At 39.9% G+C, this 23819-nt stretch overlaps 1 protein-coding gene across 1 annotated transcript; it reads left to right on the top strand.

Annotated features, from left to right (window-relative positions):
• The first annotated feature begins 1972 nt into the window (after nt 1-1972).
• LOC100935028 (caspase-14) lies at nt 1973-17558 on the top strand. The gene is made up of 11 exons (XM_012543129.3): nt 1973-2597; nt 2756-2905; nt 3003-3225; nt 3374-3459; nt 5943-6056; nt 6356-6523; nt 9600-9822; nt 10344-10472; nt 14869-14943; nt 17046-17149; nt 17332-17558. Exons 1-11 carry the CDS (start codon nt 2523-2525, stop codon nt 17443-17445), a joined length of 1461 nt encoding a protein of 486 aa, XP_012398583.3. The 5' UTR covers nt 1973-2522; the 3' UTR covers nt 17446-17558.
• The last annotated feature ends 6261 nt before the right edge of the window (nt 17559-23819 follow it).

Below are 23819 nucleotides of genomic sequence, written 5' to 3'. Positions count from 1 at the left end.
GTGTAATGCCTGATGTAGGAGTCACTTGACCTAGGTGATCTCTGCCATTTATGCTCTGTGACCTGGGGCAGGGCATGTCTCTTCATAGAGGTTTAATGCCAGCTTGGAAAGAAGTATCTAGAAGTGTTCCCCAGGGATTTGTGCTTGGTCCTGGACTATAACATTTTTATCAGTGACTTAAAGTCACAGGTGACATGTATGTCAGATTTTCAGATGACAGAAAGCTCAGGGGGGGAGCAGCCAACACTTTGGATCACAGAATTTTAAAAGCTATTGAAAGGCTAGAATGTTGGGCCAAATCTGATGACATGACATTTGATGATTACTTGTGTAAAATCTTATCATTGATTTTTAAATAGCAGTTTCACCAAAGACAAGATGGGGCAAACATTTAGACAGCATTTTGTCTGAAATCTGGATGTTTTAACCTATATTGCAGGTTCAATATTAATATTATGGGTAGAACTAAGAAGGTAATTGTCCCACTGTCTTTGTCAGACCCCATGTGCAGTTCTGGGGCCCACATTTTATGGGGTGGCCATTGATAAACAGAGAACAGCCAAGATGTTGAAGGACCATGAAGTTGATTGAAAAATGACAAGATGGTTATCTTGAAAATAAAAGACTTAGCAAGGAAATTATAACTGTCTACAAGTATTTGACGCGTTCTCATGTAGAAAGGGGGTCCAGCTTGTTCTGATTTATCCCAGAAGGCAGAAGAGGAAACCCTCCTACCACAATCATGCTATCACAGGTGTAAAGGGCTGGTTCTAGAGGTGGTGCATTCCCTCTCACCAGAGGGCTTCAAGCAAAGTCTTCTAGATAACACCTTGTAGGATGTGTTATGATTCAAGACCCCACATGGAGTCTTATAACTAACTGTGAGAGTTGCAAAATTATGGTTTTCTGTCAGCAAATGTTTGATTTGTATATCTATTTTATATATATGTATACTCCAGGGTCACATAAAAATTTCTCAGACAAACAGGGGTTGCAGAGTGGAGAAAATTTAAGAAGTCCTGATATAGAGAATTCTTGCTTAGGCACCAATTGCACTAGATGGTCTCTGAGAGCCCTTCCTTCTTGAAAGTTTCATATTGTCACTGAGTCCAGCAATTCTCACAATGAGTATGTTATAGATGGAACAAGAAAGTTAAAGAAATCATTGAGAAAGTATTTATTATTTACTATTAAATATATGTTTGTATTAAGTGTTGGAAAGACAGTTAAGTGACAGTTCTTACTCTCAAGGATTTTTCATTTTAAAAAATTTTTTTAAATGTATGCAAAGTTAGTTTTCAACATTTCCTTTTGCAAAACCTTGTGTTTTATATTGTTCTCTTCTTCCTTCCTCAGACAGTAGCAATCTGATGTACATTAAGCATATGCAATTCTTCTAAAAATATTCACATATTCATCATGTTGCACAATAAAAATTTGATGAAAAAGGGGAAAAAAAAAAAAAAAAACAACAGATGGTGAAAGTACTTAGCTTTGATCCACATTCAGTGTCCATAGTTCTCTCTCTGAATGTGGATGCTATTTTCTATCACAAGTCTATTGGAATTGTTTCACCTCATTGTTGAAAAGAGCCAAATTCATCACAGTTGATTATCACATAATCTTGTTAATGTGTACAATGTTCTTTTGGTTCTGCTCACTTCAGTGAGTTTCAGTTCATGTAAGTCTCTCTAGGCCGCTGTGAAATCATCCTGCTGGTCATTTCTTACAGAATAATAATATTCTATAACATTCATATTTATCAATTTGCTCAGCCATTCCCTAGTTGATGGGCAGCCACTCAGTTTCCAGTTTCTGGCCACTACAAAGCTGCCACAAACATTTTTGCACATACAGGTCCCTTTCCCTTCTTTAAGATCTCTTTGGGATATAAGCCCAGTATTAACGCTGCTGGATCAAAGGGGATGCACAGTTTGAAAACCTTTTGGGCATAGTTCCAAATTGCTTTCCAGAATGGTTGGATCAAATCACAACAAAAAGTTTAGATTTTAATTGTGGGTAAGATGATAGGAAGTTTCAATGGCCAATCAGATGAAAAGACCCATCTTACATTACCTACAGAGCAATGAAACACTATAATGCCTTTTCTTCTTGCTGGGAGTGAGAATATACTCTGAAGTTCAACAGAAATGGGATCTTAAAGTGTAACCAGCTCAGGGAAGAGGAAGGCAAGAGCTAAGTATAACCCAGGGACAGGATTGGCCTTGGGGAAAGAGATTGAAGGTCCAGGAGAAGAGCCAGGTGCTGGCCAACTGCCTGTCTCATTCCTGTAAGGGGAGTGGTATCTGGATATGAGGTCCAGGGCAGTGAATTGGATTACTGGGGAATCAGGAAATCGGCTCCCCATTCAGATCTCAGTCATGAGGGCAGAGTCCAGCTCTGGGAAAGTCATAAATTGAGTTCCAAGGTGCAAGACCTAGGGAAGAGGGAACTTGGGAATCGGAACCTAGTGGGGGGAAATAGAGAAGCGTCCAAGAGGCAGAGGCACGGGGATCCTGCTCATGGCCTTTCTGGTGGCAGGCTCTTTGCAGGTGGCAGTGGAAAAGGCAGAGGCTAGGAACTGCCTGGAGAGGAAGGTAGGTGAGGCAAACCTAATGACATCACCCTGATGTTAGGCTCTTCCCCCCAGTTCAAGCTGAACCTTGACCCCCATTTCCTTTCTGGACTCCTGAGTCTCGAAAGAAAGGCTCTCCTTCTCTTATGTCCCTCCCCATTTCTGTACTTGTCTTCCCAGGGGAGATATAACATGTCTGGGGCCCGAGTGGCCCTGACCCTTTGTGTCTTGGAAGGGCAAACTGGAGAGAATAGGGCAGTTGCAGCTCTGGACGCTATGTACCAAGCACTGGGCTTTGAGAACTACCTTAGAAGAGTGATCAAGACCCAGGTGAGTGGTTTTCCCAATGGCTTCTGCATCCCTCTGAGGGTCTAACTTCCCACCCAAAGCTCAAGCAATTTAGCCTCTGGGACTTTTGCTCTTTCAGTCTTTCCAGGAAGAACTGGCTCATTTTCGAGAGCTGCTGGATGCCCATGGGAGCCCTGTCAGCTGTGCATTGGTTGTTCTCATGGCCCACCGTGGACGTCCAGGGTGGCTGCTGGGGCCGGATGGGAAGGAGATACAAGAGAAGGTGTTGGTTGGAGAACTGAACCGCTGCCAAGCCCTGTGGGGCAAAGCCAAGATGTTTCTGTTGCTGGGCAGCAACAACAGTGAGTGAGAACCAGCAGGGTCACCTGGGTCTGAGGAGAAGGGCAGGAACAGAAGTACTGGAAACATGTTCAATATCTTCCCAGATCCACTTATGTCCCAGCTTTTCTTTCTGAACTGAACCCACTTTTCTTTTCCTGTCTCCGGCAGGCTTGGAATCCAGTGCTTTTCTTCCTATCCTGACAGACCTCTACAGGCAGTCTACCCCCTGGCACTTTTTGGAGGTGCTCACCCAGGTCTGGACCCCTTAGTTATAATGGATGAATGGGTCCTAACATGATGTCTGGGGCCCAACTAATTTGCCTCATTTCTCAAATATATATATGCAATAATCAGTTTTATATATACATATATTTAAAGGGGGCAGCTAGGTGGTACAATGTATAGAGCACCAGCCTTGAAGTCAGGAGGACCTGAGTTCAAATCTGGCCTCAGACACTTAACACTTCCTGTCTATGTGACCCTGGACAAGTTACTTAACCCCAATTAACTCAGGGGAAAAAAAATAAGTATAATGTACATATAATATATACACATATACATACACACATATAATTGGTGTGTGAAAAACAGTGCACAGTGTGGTTTAGTGGAGAGCATCTTAGAACTGAAGTCAGTCAAGGGATCTAGATTTGAATTTTCATTCCGAGTTGTGTGGTTTGACTTTCCTGAACTTCAGTTTTCTCATCTGTAAACTGGTATAAATTCAGAATTGTGGGGAAAGTACTTTGTAAATCTTTGGGATAAATTTGAGCCAATCTCTTACATCCCAACTCAGAATTCTTTGATGTTATTAACTAGCACTGTTTATTCAGCATCTCTTAGGAAGAAGCTTAAAGATCAGCTAGTCCATTTAAAAAAAAACAAGGGACTTGTTCAAAATCATACAAGCCAGGACCAGGACTTGCATAGGACCTGATACTGAGAGAAAATTTAAGGTCAAGGCAATGGGAGTAGCTTAGGCAGCATGGCTTAATGAGGAACATAATGGATTTGAAGTCCATGTACCTGAGGTCAAACATCCTGGCTCTGTCACTATCTTGGGGAAGTGATTTAATCTCTCTGGGCCTCATTTCTTCCTCTGTAAAAATAAGAAATTGTGCTAGATGATCTCTAATATCCCTTCCAGCTCTGTCTATGATACTGTGAATTAACTTGTTTAATGAGATACTAATGAGATCACAAAAAGCATATAAATAGTATACTTTAAGATTGAATAAGTACCTTACAATACCTTTGAGGTATGCAGTGTATGAGTTATTATTCTCAGTTTGCAGATGAAGAAATAGATCAGACAATATCTTCATCATCCAACTAGGAAGTGAGAGCCATATAGTTCCGGATGGGGGCAAGGTGGGGCAGGTGGAAACGTCTGAGTAGGAGGATCTGTGAAAGCTTCATGAATGGGTCTTGGAGATAGTTAGCTTTTGGTAGGAAAGAAAAATGAAAAGCATTGAATGATGGGGGGAAATAAAGGAAAACGTTGTAGACAAAACTGGACATAGGTGCAAAATTCAAGTTTAGAAAAGTAAAGTGGATAGAATGCTGGGCCAGAAGTCATAAAGATTTGAGTTCAAATCTGGTCACAGCTACTTCCTACCTATGTGACTCTGGGGAAGTCACTTAATCCTGTTTGCCTCAGTTTCCTCATCTGTAAAATAAGCTGGTATCCACTGCCCAACCTATTGCTCTAAACAAACATTGAACACCTACAATGTGCCACATGCTTTACAAATAATCTCATTTGTGACTTCTGGCCCAGCATTCTATCCATTGTCCAATCTACTGCCCATAACAAACATTAAACACCTACAGTGTGCCAGGTGCTTTACAAATATCTCATTTGATCTTCACAACAGCTCGGGAGGTAGGTGCTATTATTATGACCATTTTACAGTTGAGGAAACTGAGGTTGAGAAACTTGCATAGGGTTACACAGCCAGTAAATATCTGAAGTTGGATTTGAACATGGGTCCTCCTGACTTCAGGCATAGATCCATCCACAGTGTCACTTGGGTGCTTCTTGGGAGAAACAGCTGGAAAACTAGAGCAGCATCAGATCACAAAAGGCCTTGAAGGTAATGAAGTTTGTACTGGAAGTCAGGTCTAGACACTAGATTCTGTCTAGTGGTAAATATGTGCTGAACCTCCTCCTTTCCAGATTTCCCCCCACTTTCCCCATTTTTATGATTACTGTAATTGTAATTAAAAGCAAGATCAATGAAAGAGCCATGCACAACTTCCCAAGATCCTTGAACCCAACGTGTGCCATAGGCCTAGGTCCTACCATTGCCTTCATCTTTAGGCCATTTAAGGCCTAATTTTGAGGGATCCTGAGAGTTCTGAAATCTGTTATAGTTCCCCCCAACCCCATCCCATCATGAGCAAGTTTCATATGTCAGAAGTAATCTGTTCAGCTCCTATCTTAAGCAGGTACTTATAATATGCTCAACAAAAAGTTGTCTTCTACCCAAAAATTTGCAGTGTCTTTAAGCTCACTACTTACCAAGGTAGTCCATACCATTTTAGGCAGCTCTGATTGTTACCAAGTTCTTACAAATATATCTTTCTGTAATTTCCACCCAGTGGTCCTACTTCTGCCCTCTTGTGCTAGGCAGAATAGTCTTCTCTTCATGTTTCCCTTAATACTTTTCCAGGCTAAATCTCTAGCTAAATCTCAGGTTCCTCTTGGCTCATTGCTCTTACTCTTCCTATACAGGTCATTGGAAAGGTAACTCAAGAGATGCCTACCATAGGGCATAAGTGTCCCGTCTTCCAGAGCTCCCTTCGAGGTGCACTATACCTTGGGAGAGTAAGGTCACAGGATCTGGAGGTAAGAAGTAACTGGATATGTTATTGATAGGGATAGGGCCTAGGGTGAAAGGGAAGAGAAGAGAAACCTCAGGCGAAGAAAAAGAAGGTACTGATAGGGATCTGTGTGGATAGAGCCCAGGACAGTGAGCTGGAGCTTAGAGGTAGTGAGGAGAAAAAGCAGGAGAGAGAAGGGGAGAAAAGGAGTGAGAAGAGCAGGGGAACAAAGGTTCAGGGTTAAGCCTGAGCTTATTTCCCCTTCAGCTACTCCCCCCCACACCCGTCATGTTTCTCTCTTCTCTTCCCTTTTTGCTTTGACAGCTCAGCCCCACTCCCGAAGGAAAATATGACATGTCTGGGGCAAAGGTAGCCCTCGTCCTATGTGTCACCCAGGATCGTCCTGGGGCTGAACAGGATCTTAAAGCCCTGAAGAGATTGTTCCAAATCCTGGGTTTTAAGAGCATTCTAAAGATGGATCCTACTGCCCAGGTGAGGTACTGGAAGGGTGCAAAAAGGATGGAGACAATGAAGTAAGGAATGAACTAGACTTACCTAGAGTTTCATGAAGGCCCAAGTACATGGGAAATTCCCCAACCTCCCTTGTTGGGAGACTCAACTGTTCAGATCTCAGTTCTATAGCTTATGTTCTATATGCTTTCAGAAAAAAAATCACTTTTCTTGCTTTAATTTTCCATATTTGTAAAATAAAAGGATTAAAATTGATGATATCTAAAGTCCTTTCCAGATCTAAATTAATGAATTAAATTAATAAATCTAAATTAACATCCCATATTCTTGGCACCTAAAAAATTCTAAGATCCTTCTCTATTCCTCCTCCTGCAATAGCAACTAACCCTTTTTCCTTTGTTGGCAACCACATCTTCCATTTTGTTTCATTATTCTTTCCCTCATTGGCCATCTAAATTTTCTGGTGTCTAGCTTCTCCTAGAAAATATAAATCACAAAATACCCATTCTCCATAAGAAAACCAGGAAGGCAATAACTGTCTCCTTTTCTTCTTATTCTTCTTTCAAAATTCCCAATTTTGGATTGAGATTCTCTTCCACTGGCCCAAGACAATAAGAATCATTTTCACTGGCCATCTTCCATGCCTACAAGCCTTTCCTTCCTCATTTCTGCCTTTTGCCTTCCCTTGCTTCTTTCAAGTACCAGCTAAAATCCCATCTTTTGCAAGAAGTCTTTCCACACCTCACACCCTTTAATTCTAGGGCTTTCCCTTTGTTGATCATCTCCGTCTTTTATGTATATATCTTGAACATAGCATATTTGTATGTTGTCTTTCTCAATAGATTTGTGAAATACTTCAGAGCATTGATTGCATGGGGGAACCCTGGGTTTAGTTCCCTACTATCTTCAGCATGTAGCACAGTACCTGGAACAAAATAGGTACTTAGTAAATGCTTGAGCTGGAACCCAAGAATTATGGCAGTAGGGTTTATTGCATGAGCAATCACTAAACCTAGGAAAGGGTATTTCTTAATTAATAGCGATTTCCCAATTTTCAACAAGCATAGATGGAGAGTAGTTAGGGCAAAGGAAGCAGAGAATTCACAAGTGATACTTGTATTATCCTTCTCCTACCTGAAGACTTACACACAAGGCAGCCTATTCTTGTGAATAGTTCTAACTGTTAGGAATTTTTCTTATTTAGAGCTTAAATCTATCTACCTATAAATAGTTTCAGTCCATTGCTTTGAGTTCTTTCCTCTGAGGCCAAGGAGATCTAATCATATTCCTCACCCACGTGATAGTCATCAAATACTTGAAGATGCCTGTACTACTGCTCCTATCTCACTTCATTCATGATGTGGTTGGGGTTGCAATACCTAGTTCAAAATTGACATATGACAAATTCACAATGGCCCTTCTCTTTAGCAAAAGGCAGATTTATTTAGAGAATAGATTACAGACAAAATAAAGAAATGACATAGGAACCAGAAGTGGCTAATATGAAACAGAATTGGAAAAGCATATAGTTGGCAAAGAGAAAGACAAATTTTGCAGGGGAACTTACAATAAATCAGGAGAAAGGAAATACTCTGTGAAATGGGAATAAGCCATTGACTATCAGATTAGACTAACCAGAGTTAGCTAAAGTAAAAAGAAAGGCACCATTAGAGGGAAGATACTATGAGGAGGAAAACATCTTTTAGAGGGGAAATATATATATAAAGGCCAGAACCCAAATGAAAGGGGTCAGGAGCCAGATTGGAACCAGATTCCAGACTTGACTAAAGACATGCTAATCAGTATCTCAAAAGTTATTTTGAAGATACCTAGATATTGGGGAATGGACACCGGAGATTGCTAAAGAGTTCCTTCCTAGATAGTCTGGGAATTCTCTGATAATAGAATTATCTGATAATCTCTTCTTCATGATTGGGGAAGAGAATAAGTCACATCATTCATGCCCAGCTCATTTAAGACTCATCTGCTGTTATTTCCAGTCCCCTCACTGTCCAAGTTACCCTCATTTTAGACAAAATTTTAGATTTTGGCTTATCAGTATCTTGCCTAAAGCATGATTACCACATTTGAAAACAATATCTTACTTGTAACCCGAGGAGAGCAAAATACAGTGGGACTGCCATTTTTCCATTTTCTATTTCTGTTAAGGCAGCTTCTTATTATATTTACTTTTTAAAAAACTGTCATAACACATTGTGGGTTCATACGAAATTGTTCAACATTAAGTAAAATCCCCCAATTGCATATTTTTTCCCTCTCATATGCTATTGACTAGTCATATCTCCACACTCTATACTCGTGTCCAAGTATATTTATCCACAATGAATGGGACAAGTGAAGATTTCTCAGACTATAGGATGAAGTCGATCAGACTTTAGGCCTAAGTTACAGGAACTCATGTGATCTCCAGGAAGTAGATGGCATTGTTGTTGACCATTGGTCAATGGTTACTTTCTTTTCAGTCCATCCAGTGAATTTGGAAAGGGGGGATGTAGCCCCATCTTTTCTGCTGTATAATCCGGGTTCTGCCTCTGCACTGGGTCACACCATGCTGGATTGCCTAACTGCTATGCTGGCCCACTTCTTGCAAGAACCAAATAGAAACTTTGTTTGTATCTGGAGACACCTCCAAGTAGTCAGTTTGGGTAAGGAGTGTCTAGCGCCCCATCCCACACACATTAAGTTTCATTGTGATGAGCCACGTTGACCCTTGTCAAAATTGTGAAAGAGGCAGAGTGACTTACGTGACTCTTCCCAGATGCTAACCCCTATTCAGGCTCCTTTTGCCTTCCCCTCACCTCTTACATCTGTCCTATTATTGAGGAAATGGATCAGAAAAGAGTAACTCAATGTGCTTGTCTTCCTTGGAAGGGATGAATTTGAAATAAGGAGCCTGGAGGGAGTAATTAGTGACCAAAATAATTTCTAATGAGCCAGGCTTCATCTAGGATCAGGGAGGTGAGTCAGCACTGGTGTATGTGCATGGAAATTTAACATGGTCTCAAAGAAAATAAGGATTCCTTCTGAAAAAGATCCCAGACTTGGGAGGTTCACTAATTTTTCTCCTTGCTCTCAGGATTTCCGAAAGGAATTGGCTCAGTTCCGGGAACATCTGGATGCCTGTGGGACCACTGTGAGCTGTGCTCTGATAGTCCTTATGGCCCATGGGGAACCTCAGGGGCAGCTTCTGGGGGCTGATGGACAGATGGTGGGAGTGGAAGAGATGGTGAGAGAGCTGAGCGCTTGTCAGGTCCTGCAGGGCAAGGCCAAGGTTTTTCTGCTGCAGGGTTGCCGTGGGGGTGAGTGGGAGACACACCCTCTTGTATCTTTGGTGGTAGTTCCGCTTCCAACCCAACTCCTCCCTTCTGAGCCTACTTCTTGCTTCAGGCCCTCTTCTCTCTGATAGTGACTCTCACCCCAGCTGGTCTATCAAGCCTTCTCAGATCCCTCCAGCCAAAAGTGAACTCTCCCAAGCCCTTCTGTCATCATCTGTTTCACACATTGTACTGTTTCTAACAGTTGCACATTTGCAAATTTTGACTCCTACTTGAAACTATATGCTTTTTAAGGACAGAGACTGTCTTCTGTTTGTCCTATCCCTCAGGAGCAATAAATTGTATCATCAGGTTTTCTATGGAAGTAGAGAAAAGAACAATGAATTTGAAACCAATGTCTGTAGGTTATTACTTACTTTAAAACTCAAGGCAACGGGACAGTTCTAATCCTATTACTTATAATTGAATGTCCTGCAACAGCCTTCTCTGAACTTCCTCACTCACAAAATTATTCTCATTTCTAACCCCCTTTTACCGGCCTTCAGGTAACAGAGACCCAGGCAAGAGACCTAGAGCTTTGCCCTGGCTAGGACGATGGCTCCAGCACTGGCTCCAGAGGCCTTCAACTCTCCCCTCTCAAGCAGACATCCTTCAGATTTATGCTGACATGCAAGGTAAGTGATTCCTTCTTCTTTGAGGGGTCTTGAGGTTGAACCTTGAAAGATTCTGAGATTATTTAGTCTTGGTCTATCTACTTCATTAATTGTCCTTCTTCTTCCTCTCAATCCCTTAAAATGAGTTTGTTGAGGGGTGAAATACCCTAACAGTGAAGGGGGTCCCAGGTCGGGTCACAGTCCTAATCTGCAAGTGAGGTTTGGCAAAAATGAGTTTATTTTCACTGAACAACTCTCTCACTGGGGTGCTTCCTGATTAGGAAGATAGCAAAGTTTGGGATATAGAGTCTTGATTTTATTTAGCTTTCTATTGCTTGGGGCTAAGGAGCAATCGAGGGGCTAATTTTCAAACAATAAGGATGGTGATTGTTTTCCAGACCAAAGTGATTCCCAGATCAATTGGAGGTGGGAGTTTCCTGTGGGAACCAGGTAGTTTTCCCAGAGCCTGCAGGGGTTGAGATTCGGGGTTTTTCTAATCCAAGTCCATGGCCCCAAAATCAGGGGAACATAGTTTTATTAAATCAAATTCTCTTCTCAGTCCTCATCTGTTTATACTATCTCTCTTCTGAACCTCACCCATTCCCATGTATTCAAATGTTTGTGTATAAATCCATTCCCTAATGTGCCACTCAATGTTGACTATGCTGGAGGCCTAGATTTCCAATTGAAAAGAGATTATTTATTTTAGGAGTTTCCCTTGGACAAAAGGGTGTGGCCCCTCCCAAGAAGCTGGGAGAGTTTGAGACTCAGTATTCCCCCCCCAAAGGGGGATGAAGTTTCAGGGACCCCCAAAGATTAAAGGAGGACACAATTTACATCATTTCCCCCCCTCAAGCAGTCCCTCCAAATTCATCTGGGGTAACAGGATGAAGGTCTCATTGTCTGCAGCTGCTTCAAGCTGACAAGGGTCGCAGAGTTATCCCCATGTTCAATGGGGGTCCAGGCTAGGAGAAGTGGGAGATCTAAAGAAGCAGCAGCTCAGTGCAGGAAATGTGGAGTGTTCCATGATCTTCAGGCTGAAGGAATAGTTAGAAGTAGAAGAACTTGGAGCCTAGAGGAAACAAATCTCAGGAGCAGATTAAAATTGGGGTGTCATCCAGGGTGAAGATGGTGACGTTTGGGAATGGGGTCTTTGCAAAAAAAAAAAAATTCATTGGGTTCCATCTGTGGGCTGCCTTGAGGGTGCTGATGGCCCACCCAACAATCTGAATTCTCCCACTGCCCATGGAGCTCCCTAGCAGAAAGGCTAAGAAGGAGTTAACTGCTGGCAGGGGCCATCTATGGAAGTAAGATTAAAATCTAGTTAAGAAAATAGGTAAGGATAAAGGGCACCGGAAACAGGGCTCCAGTGGGCAGAGGCTCCTTGAGATGCCAAGCATAAGGCTGGCATGTTTGGAACCTCTACAAAGAGAGGGTTTTAGTTTGGCTCTTTTATAATGAGAGATTCAGCTAGAGAGGCCTGTGGGTGGAATCCCAAGTTCGCTCAGATTCGAGAGGGGCTCCCAATCTGTTAACTCTTTAGCGAGTGCTTGTCCCAGTACTTATGGGCTATCTTGGAAGTCTTGGGGCAGAACTGTCCAAGTTAGTTGATGGGGATGTTCCCCTGGCTTTGCCTATTCAAAAGCAAAGAGAAATTGCCAGTCTTTATGCAAAGGTATACCAAAAAAAAGCATCTTTAAGGTATAGGGTGGAGAACCATTCTATGACTGCTTCATTAATTGCCCCAAGGTCCTGCACCATTCGGTTTTCTAACAGAAAGAATTGGAGTATTGCAGGGAGACTCTGGAGGTCTGAGAAGAGGGTCCCCAATTTCACCATTAAATCACACTCCAATAAGGGAGCAGGATAGGAGGAAATAATAAGAAACAAATGTTTAAATAATAGGTCACAAAACTGGCAAGGCAGAGGGAAAGTTTCTAAACAATTTTATCCCCATTCTATGGGGGGAGGGGCAAGTGAGACCAGAGTGCCAGAGCAAAAAGGAAGACGTCTCTCCCATAGCAAAGAGAGATTCAATTGTTTTATCGACCACTGGGTGTTGGGCTGTTGTGGTGGAGTGAGGGAGAGCTTGACCAAGCCCCAAACTCTTGCCAGAGGGCAGGGTATGGGGGGGAGGGTGTGGGGGGAACAGCTTGTCCCCTGTGGGCAATCTCTTGTCCAATTCCCCTCGGGGCAAGGACCGGGGAGTTTCCTCGGACAGTTTCCACAACATCTAAAGCATGAACCTCTATGGTTCTTGGAAGTGTCAGCAGCCAAGAGTAGGGACTGTTCTCCAAACATCGCTTTAATTCTTCAGTCTCTGTCCTCTGCTGCAATTCAGTCCCTATCATTAAAGACTCCAACAGCTGTTTCTAGCAGCTGAGGGGGAGAAATTTGAGGGCCCCAAACTGGCTTCTGCAGCTCCTTTGTTATATCTGAGGCAGGTTGTTTAATATTAATATCTCCCCAGGACAGATCAAGGAGGGCATTGGCCTTGGACCCCTTAAAAAAGTGGGTGGGGTCCCCAGAGTAATGGCCAGTTTTTTTCTTAATCTGGGAGAAATTTGACATTGAAAGAGGTACCTCTGCTCTGAGTGTCTCTCCCTGAGAGTCTGCTGCTTATAAGGTAAGGAGCAGAGATTGAAATCAATATCCTGAGGAGGAGATAAAAGGGTCCCACTCCATGTATCAGAGGGAGTGAGGAATAGGGGCTGGGAAATCTCAGTATCTGGTTCAGGTGAGAGGGATAGAGTTAAAGAGATATTGTAGAACCTAAGGTCCTATGCTGGAAGGGATTCAGAAGCCTCCTCCTGATAAGGACTGCATAGAAGTGCAAAGGAGGGAGCCTGGGTCCTTAGAGGAGCAAGAAGGAGGGAGTTTGAATCTAGAAAATTTAAGCAGCATCCTGCAGTGCTGTTTTAATTTAAGCCTTTTTTGAGATCTTTCAAGCCGAATTTGTCTCTTGTTTTTTAAGAGATTGCCCCATTTTGCCACAAGCCCCAGATTTCCTCAGTTCTATAGCGCCTCATCCTTCTCTAAGTGTCCCTAGAGATGGACTCCCTGATTAAGAGGACTTTTGTCAGACTTTTGCAAGAGGGGACCCTGAAACTCTTAAAAATCCTTAAAGGAGAAAATCTTCAACTCTGCTTCAGTGAGGGACCCTGCCCCGAAGGACAAACAGTTTCATCCTTGTTATCTGGGTGGGGTTGGCTCAGTCCTGAAACTCATGGAAACCCAGCTATGAGCCAATTTGGGACTCCACCTACGAGTTCCCTTCAGCTGAAGCTCCCATTATAAAAGAGCCAAACTAAAACCCTCTCTTTGCAGGGGTTCCAAACATGCCATGCTATGCCATGCTATCTATGCCAAGGAAACCTCTGCCCACTGGAATAATATTCTTTTCCAGTGCCATCCTCTCCTTATCCTCACCTATTTCCGTAACCAAACTTTATACCTCTCTGTCAGGATTTTAACCTTACTTCCAATCCCCATAATAAATCTCTTTTGTCAATCTAGGTTTTCTGATCTGTAAATTCTTTTACAGAGAACTTCCACACTGCCAGAAGGAAATCCTCAAAACTCCCTATCCTTGCGCTGAATCCCAAGGGATTGTAGGGAAGCCAAACCTCTCCAAAACCTGCCACTAGACCTTATCATTTAACTCCCTGACCACCAGAAACCCTAATCTCATTTTGGTTCCCATTTCAGGCATCTCTGAGAGAATTCTACTCAAGTATGGAGCTCCAACAACCCAAATTTTCCTGGGAATTTGGATCATCCTAGTTATAGAATAGACAAGAAAAGGCTTTGCCTTGGCCAGATTCTCAGGGATCCCTGTACCGGGTGGACAGTTTACACCAAATGATGAGGTGTGAGAATGGAGGGTAAGAGAACCCCCAACAGCAGTGGGATCCCCTTGGCTAGTGGCAGGCTTTGTGAAAAAATTTGCAAACCCCAATGAATACAGACACAATGTTTGTGTCAAAGAATGGGCTTATTTACATTAATGAAACAGCTTTCTTAGCCAGCAAACTCCTGTTAGGAATTAGCAAAGGTGGATTGACATGCCTTGGGTTTTATCATAAGGTTTGTCCTGGTCGGGAGCTGGGGAGCAGTTTGTCAGAGATTTCCAATTGAATGAGATTATTTATCTGGGAGGAAAAAAAGGCTAAGGACTAGAAATGAGGGCAGCAGAAAGTCAGGGTAAATGTCTGATATGCATAATAAGGCAATCATTTCCATGAATATATGGGTAAAAAAATAGTAGAATTAAAAAGGTCCCCAAAGTCAAGGACTGAAATATCTTTTGATTTCTTGATAGCTTGATAGTCCTATATCGGACTTCTTTGAGGTAGAATATAAGGGTGGTAGTAATTATTTTCTTCTACAGTAAATAATATTTTTTGATTTACTCTAGATAACTCCTCCAGGGTGTGCTTTCCTAGGAACTCAGACCAAGCGGACATCTTGAGAGTCTATTCAGCTGCAGAAGGTATGAGGGAAATCACAACTGTTTAAAAAAAAAAAACATCAAAAAACTATGGGCAATAGGAAGAGAATTTGGATTCCTATCCCAGCAGATAATTATAGGCAAGCAAGTTATTCCATTTTCCCCCTAAAAATGGCTGCTATATATGGGGTAGGCTTTCTGCTCTACCCCAAGGAAAAACAAAAGCTATTAATCTAGAATACATTTTTCTGGATTTTGGTTCTGTGCCTGGTCTGAAACCAACCAATGTTCAGGTTGTTCAGAGGATCAAAACCTGCTGATTTTGTTATATTTTTAAGATTGTGGTCTTACCCTAGAGTATCAACTAAAAACTATTAGAAATAATCCACAACTTTAGCAAAATTGCAGGATACAAAATAAATCCACATAAATCGTCAGCATTCTTCTACATCACTAACAAAATCCAACAGCAAGAACTACAAAGAGAAATTCCATTTAAAATTAAACTGTCGATAGCATAAAATATTTGGGAATCTATCTGCCAAGGGAAAGTCATAAACTATATGAGCAAAACTACAAAACAATTTCCACACAAAAAGTAATATCTAAACAATTGGAAAAACATCAAGTGCTCTGGGATTGGTCAAGTGAATATAATAAAAATGACAATACTACCTAAACTAATCTATTTATGTAGTGCTATACCAATAGACTCCCAATAAACTATTTTACTGAGAAAAAAAAAAGCAAATGTAGGTAGCCTAGCTGTTCCAGATCTAAAACTATATTATTAAGCAGCGGGCATCAAAACCATGTATTGGCTAAGAAACAGAGTAGTTGATTAGTGGAATAGGTTAGGATCATAGGACAAAATAGTCAATAACTATAGTAATCTTGTATTTGACAAACCCAAAGACCCCAGCTTTGGGGATAAAATTCACTATTTAACAAAAACTGCTGGGAAAATTGGAAACTAGTATGGCAGAAACTAGGCATTGACTCACACCTAACATCAAATACCAAGATAAGGTCAAAATGGGTTCATGATTTAGACATAAAGAGTGATATTATAAGCAAATTAGAACATAGGATAGTCAGATTGGCTTAGATGACAGGAAAAGATAATGACAAATGTTGGAGGGGGTGTGGGAAAATTGGGACACTGATAAATTGGTGGAATTGTGAATAGATCCAACCATTCTGGAGAGCAATTTGGAACTATGCTCAAAAAGATATCAAACTGTGCATACCCTTTGATCCAGCAGTGTTTCTACTGGGCTTATATCCCAAAGAGATATTAAAGGAGGGAAAGGGACCTGTATGTGCCAAAATGTTTGTGGCAGCTCTTGTTGTAGTGTCAAGAAACTGGAAACTGAGTGGATGCCCATCAATTGGGGAATGGCTGAATAAATTATAGTATATGAATGTTATGGAATATTATTGTTTGGTAAGAAACGACTATCAAGATGATTTCAGAGAGGTCTAGAGAGACTTAAACATGAACTGATGCTAAGTGAAATAGCAGAACCAGGAGATCATTATACATGGAAACAAGACTATAAGATGATCAACTCTGATAGATATGGCTCTCTTCAACAATGAGATGATTCAAACCAGTTCCAATTAATCAGTGATGAAGAAAACCATATACACCCAGAGAGAGGACTGTGGGAACTGAGTGTGGAACAAAACATAGCATTTTTACTCTTTCTGTTATTGTTTGCTTGCATTTTTGTTTTCCTTCTCAGGTTATTTTTCTTTCTAGATCTGATTTTTCTTGTGCAGCAAGATAACTGTATAAATATGTATACATATATTGGATTTAACATATACTTTAACATATTTAACATGTATGGGACTACCTGCCATCTGGGGGGTTGGGAAGGAGGGGAAAAATTGGAACAAAAAGCTTTGCAAGGATCAGTATTGAAAAATCACCCATGAATATGTTTTGTAAATAAAAAGCTTGAATTAAAAAAAAAAAAAAAAGATTATGGTCTTAAAAGAAGTCCTTACTCTCTATCCTATGACTCAGTCCTCTACTAGATCCCAGGTGCCTTCATCTTTTATCATGCTTGGAATTCCCTCCTTTTAGCCTCCCCCTAAATGAGATAGAAAATTGATTGGTATCTATTGCTCTTTAGGCTATGTGGCATACCGAGATGAGAATGGCTCAGACTTCATCCAGACTCTTGTAGAAGTTATCATAGCTGATCCTGACCATGACCTTTTGGAGCTTCTGACTGAAGTGAGTAATTAAAGGGCAGCTGAACTCCTTTCTTTAATTGTCCCAAATACTTACATATACTCCCCTTTGTCTAAAAATAATAATCTCATTAACCCTGGGAGCCCAAACTTGGGGGGGGGACTTAACTTAGATGCAAACTCTAAGCTCCCCAGAGAACTGTATACCTAATCTTATTTTTGCAGGTAAACAGGCGACTGTGTGAAATGGATGTGCTTGGTCTAGACAGTGATGAAATACGAAAGATGAACTTGGAAATTAGGAGCTCCCTTAGAAAACAATTATGTTTAAAGATATGAGAGCTGGAAAGCAAGACAGTGTATCTGGACTTTCAAGGACTCTAACCCTCAGTTTTTTACTCCTCTTTTTTTGTTTTTCAGTCCCCAGTATTTGGCACATAGTAGATGTCTAATAAATTCTTTCCCCCCTTCAATCTTATTTGTTTTTCCAATCATTTATTAATTTTCCTTTCCATCCTATGTTGAACAATTAAAAAAGAAAACCCGTTTAAATATATTTTAACAAATATATAACAAATAAATGCATCCACACATTGATCCTGTCCAAAAATGCATCTCATTGTTACATTTTAAGACTATCACTTCTCTGCTAGGAAATGGGTAGCAAATTTTCCAAACTTTCTATAAGAAATAATGGGAACGGATTGCAAATCAAGTGACAATTCCATATACTTGGTAATCTGCCCCTCATCATCAGTGAAAAGAATGAATCAGATTCTTTTTTTAAAAATTTTCTTATTAAAGCTTTTTATTTTCAAAACATATGCATGGATAATTTTTCAACATTGATCTTCACCAAACCTTGTATTCCAAATTTTCCCCTCCTTTCTCCCATCCCCTTCCCTAGATGGCAAATAATCCCAAATATGTTAAACATGTTAAAATATATGTTAAATACTATATATATATACAATAATCTTTCTGTACAAGAAAAATCAGATCAAAAAGGAAAAAAATGAGAAAGAAAATGCAAGCAAATGACAAAAAGAGTAAAAATGCTATGTTGTAATCCACACTTAGTTCCCACAGTCTTCTCTCTGAATGTATACAGATGGCTCTTTTCATCACAAGATCATTAGAGCTGGCCTCAATCATCTCATTGTTGTGAAAGAGTCACATCCATCAGAATTGATCAACATAAAATACTGCTATTGCTGTGTGCAATGATCTCCTGGTTCTGCTCATTTTACTTGGCATCAGTTCATGTAAGTCTCTCTAAGACTCTCTAAAATTATCCTGTTGTTTCTTATAGAACAATAATATTCTATAACATTTATATACCACAATTTACCCAACCATTCTCCAATTGATGGGCATCCGCTCAGTTTCCACTTCCTTGCCACTACAAAAAGGGCTGCCACAAACATTTTTACATATGTGGGTCCCTTTCCCTTCTTTAAGATCTCTTTGCGATATAAGCCCAGTAAAAACACTGCTGGATCAAAGGATATGCACAGTTTAATAGCCCTTTGGACATATTCTAAATTGCTCTCCAGAATGGTTGGATCAGTTCACAATTCTACCAAGAATGTATTAGTGTCCCAGTTTTTCCACATCCCCTCCAACATTTATCCTCTTTTCCTGTCATCTTAGCCAATCTGAGAGGTATGTAGTAGTATCTCAGAGTGGTGTTTATTTGCATTTCTCTGATCAATAGTGATTTGGAGCACCTTCTCATATGACTAGAAATAGTTTCAATTTCTTCATCTGAAAATTGTCTGCTCTTATCCTTTGACCATTTATCTGTTGGAGTCCAGCTCCTGTAGTGAGATGAAGGATGTCCATATCGGGGCCAGGCGGAGCAGTCCTGTTTATGGACTCTTCGAAGTTTATTGATCAGAGATACAAATATATATATACCTCAAATGCTTGTAAGTTTGGTACAAAATACATTCTTTTAAAATTTCTATAGTCTAACAAAATTCTGCTATGATGTAAAAGATTAAACCCCTTAAGCACCAGATCTTGGTTATTTAGACAGAAATGTAATTAATTGAGATATGCATCAGAGTAAAATTTATTATACCATTATACCATTATTATACCATAGACTCAATCTTTCTCCCAAATAACTTTAGTCTCCTTATGGATATTCTTTTCTGTCCTAAATTCAAAGGTTTAACTTTTAGTCCAAAAAGTAGTGTTTGCATTTTGCTTCAGTCGCTAGATTATTAATTTATTATATTGACAAGCAGTCTCTGCTATTTCAATAGGGGAGTTTTGGTGAGCCAAGTTACTGTAAGACTCAAAAGCTGGAATGGAGTCTTACCTCCTGGCCCTCTACAATTCTTCCATTTTTTAATTAAAAATGAAGTCTGTGAACTTCAGTTCTCATGGTTGAGAATGATTGCAGAACATACTTGACAGCACAAGGGGCTAAGCCAATTAGTAGCAAAAACATGTGAGAGGAACAAAATGCAAAAGCATAGAGGTCAGATTATTTACAGGATTTATCTTTTTTGACCCCTCAAAAATTTGGTTAGCTACACTATCAAGATCAATTCCATGGACATTGCTTCTTGCCATGTTTTTTGCTAAAAAGTTAGCTGTAATCAAGATTCCAAATTGTTTACATGATTTCCTAACTATATTAATAATTGTTCCACTAAGTTTAATTCTTGTTTTAATTCATAATCTATATTACTTTGTTCTAAAAAGCTTGTGATATACTTTTCCCTGATTTATCTGCAAATTGAGCAATCTGAACAATTTTTATAAGAGCTATAGCTGAAACAGCAAGTGTTTTGCTATTACTAATTTCTAATTTTCCTTGATGTTCTCTCAAACCTGTTGAAAGTTGAGGGTATAGAATCCCAATTTGTACACTGAAAAGGCTCATTAGACTTTAGGCCATGGTTGAAATAATTACTAACCAAACTACAATTTATTTGTAAATTATAATTACTAACCAAACTAACAATGGACTTGTTAGCAGACAGGGAAAAAACATCACAAGGCAGAATGCTGTGATAGGCTGACACAAAAGAAGACAGCAACCATGGGATGGCCCACAAGCATATTTTTAAGGGAAAATTTAACCTAAGGGACATGAAAGGAATTTCCACAAGGGAAAGATTGGACAATCTGGAGGAGGAGTTAAAAGAGGTTCTTTGGATGCTCCTTGAGGATGGACCCCAATAGAGAAAAAGGACAAACCAAGTACAAAGAGATTGGAGACTGAGAACAAGATAGTTGAAGAAATGTACCAAGAATGCTGTGAGAAGTCTTCAGAGATTAATAAATAAAGAGGAGGGATTGAATGTTATAAAATGAGTGAAGACCTCTCAGGGGAATGTGGCCTTGAAATATGCCCTAATTGTGACTTGAGACTTTGCAATAACAAGTTGAGCTATAGCTAAAATAAAAAAATCTGTGTGTTCACCATCTTGGATGAACATTTCCCTCTTGTTTCTCTCACTACTTAATTAGCATTTAAGTACTTCTTTTAAAAGTGATGATGGTTTGGGGAATTCAGGTAACAGAATTCTCTCATCCAAGAATGTCTGCTTGCATAATAGTGATGAGGGGTGAGCATTGAGGGTTGAGAGATCCTGCCCTGGTCGATTTGGCAGATTCTTTTTGAAAGGGGGATTTATTTACACTAAGAAGATAGCTTTCTTAGTGGGGAAAATCCTGTTAGGATATTTTTACAAAGATTTTAGCAAAGATGGGTTTATACTGAGAAGAACCAACTTCCCAGTGGGCTTTCCTGATTAGGAATTAGCAGAGATGGATTGACAGGCCTTTGATTTTATCTTTATCGGGTTTGTCCTGGCCCAGAGTTGGGGCTAATCTTCAACTCCATAGAGGAGTTGACCATACCCCAGGTTGAAATTTCCAATTAAATGAGATTACTCATCTGGAAGTTACCCTCATGAATGGGTGTGGCCCCTCCCAGACAGATGGTTTGAGAGCCAGGGAGCACCCTTCCCCCCCCAAAAGGGGGCACAGTTTACATCAGGGCTTCCCAAAAGATTAAAGGAGACACAGTTTACATTAGTAGTTCTCTAGGGAAATTTGAATTAAGAGTTTGTTATTTATTCTTTTGTTTTTGGGATGGATTTCCACATATAGAGGGTAAGCCTGGACTCCCCCATACAATGGGAGAAAAGGTTAGGGGGGATGGGAGTTTTTAAATAATTTTGTGTTTCTAAGTTTGTACTTTACACTCCTCTACTGACCTTGCAATTCTGATGGACATGGCTCTTTTCAACAATGAATTGATTCAGACCAGTTCCAATGGTCTTGTGATGAAGAAAGCCTCTGCACCCAGAGAGAAGACAGTGGGAACTGAATGTGGATCACAGCATAATATTTTCACTCTTTTTGTTATTGTTTGCTTGCATTTTGTTTTCTTTCTCATTTTTTCTCCTTTTTGATTGGATTTTTCTTGTGCAGTACGATATTTGTAGAAATATGTATAGAGGAATTACACATATTAACATATATTAGATCACTTGCCGACCAGGGGAGGAGGTCAGGGGAAGGAAGGGGAAAAAATTAGAACACAGGGTTTTGTAGGGGTGAATGTAGACAATTATCCATGTATATATATTTTAAAAGGCTTTAAATTAAAGAAAAAAAGAAGAAATGATCAGTAGGATAATTTCAGAAAACCCTGGAAAGACTTATATGAACTTGGTATGAAAAAGTAGCAAAGCTTGAGGAACCCTAGGGCAAGAAGGCTTTGAGAGTGGCACAAACACTGCTGACTAAATTCAGTAATTCAATACTGATTTGGATGATCAGTAAGCTGTAGAGCTCAATGATGGGAACTACCCCCTCCCCACCACTCCACAATTGTATCTCTAAACCATAATAACATATCAACCTAATCTTTGTTTCTCTTTCCCATTAAGTTATCTTCTTAATTCTGACTCTTTGTTCCCTTGGAACTTTAGCCCAGTTCGATTGGCTTCACAATTATCTCCTTGCCTCTTTGTTAAACTCCTTTGGAACTCTAGCCCACTGTCAAGCAGCATAACAAATCTTTGCTCCAGAAACTAGGCATTGACTCACACCTAACACTGTGTACCAAGATAAAGTTGAAATGGGTTCATGATCTAGATATAAAGAATGATATTATAAACAAATTAAAAGAACATAGGATAGTTTACCTCTCAGATCAGTGGAGGAGGAAAGAATTTGTGACCAAAGCAAAACTAGAGATCATTATTGATCACAAAATAGATAATTTTGATTATATTAAGTTAAAAAGTTTTTGTACAAACAAAACTAATGCATTAAGACAAGATTAAAAGGGAAGCAATAAGCTGGAAAAACATTTTTACATTCCAAGGTTCTGATAATGGCCTCGTTTCTTTTTTTTAAATAACTTTTTATTGACAGTACATATGCATGGGTAATTTGTTATAACATCCCTTGCACTTATTTCTGTTCCCACTTTTTCTTTCCCTCCCTCCACCTCTTCCCCTAGATGGCAGGCATGTTACAGTATATCCTAGATACAATATACGTGTGCAGAACCGAACAGTTTTCTTGTTGCACAGGAAGAATTGGATTCATAAGGTAAAAATAACCTGAGAAGAAAAACAAAAAATGCAAACAGTTCACACTCATTTCCCAGTGTTCCTTCTCTGGGTGTAACTGATTCCCATCATTGATCAATTGGAACTGAATTAGATTTTCTCTTTGTTGAAGAAATCCACTTCTATCAGAATACATCCTCTTACAGTATTGTTGTTAAAGTATATAATGATCTTCTGGTCCTGCTCATTTCACTTAGCATCAGTTCATGTAAGTCTCTCCAAGCCTCTCTGTATTTATCCTGCTGGTCATTTCTTACAGAACAATAATATTCCATAACATTCATATACCACAATTTACTCAACCATTCTTCAATTGATGGGCATCCATTCATCTTCCAGTTTCTAACCACCACAAAAAGGGCTGCCACGCCTCATTTCTAAAATATAGAGAGAATTGACTCAAATTTATAATAGTTTAAGCCATTCTCCAATTGATAAATGGTCAAAGGATATGAACAGACAATTTCTAGATGAAGAAATTGAAATTATTGTAGTCATATGAAAAGTTGCTCCAAATCACTATTGATCAGAGAAATACAAATTAAATCAACTCTGAGATACCACTACACACCTGTCAAACTGGCTAAGATGACAGAAAAAGATAATGATGAATGTTGGAGGGGATGTGGGAAAACTGGGATAGTGAACATTGTTGGTGGACTTGTGAACAGATCCAACCATTCTGGAGAGCAGTTTGGAACTATGCTCAAAAAGTTATCAGACTGTGCATACTCTTTGACCCAGCAGTATTTCTACTGGGCTTATACCCCAAAGAGATCTTAAAGGTAGGAAAAGGACCCACATGTGCAAGAATGTTTGTGGCAGCCCTTTTTGTAGTGGTAAGAAACTGGAAACTGAGTGAATGTCCATCAATTGGGATTGGCTTAATAAATTATGGCATTTGAATACTGTGGAATATTATTGTTCTGTAAATAATGTAAATGACCAACAGGATGATTTCAGAGAGGCCTGGAGAGATTTACATGAACTGATGCTAAGTGAAATGAGCAGGACCAGGAGATCATTATACATGGCAACAACAAGACTATAAGATGATCAACTCTGATAGATATGGCTCTCTTCAATAATGAGATGATTCAAACC

This window comes from Sarcophilus harrisii, chromosome 1 (genome assembly GCF_902635505.1).
Source record: "Sarcophilus harrisii chromosome 1, mSarHar1.11, whole genome shotgun sequence".
In the NCBI taxonomy this organism is placed as follows: Eukaryota; Metazoa; Chordata; class Mammalia; order Dasyuromorphia; family Dasyuridae; genus Sarcophilus; species Sarcophilus harrisii.
The sequence above is the reverse complement of the archived record's forward strand: the minus strand, read 5'-3'. Positions and strand labels throughout refer to the sequence as shown.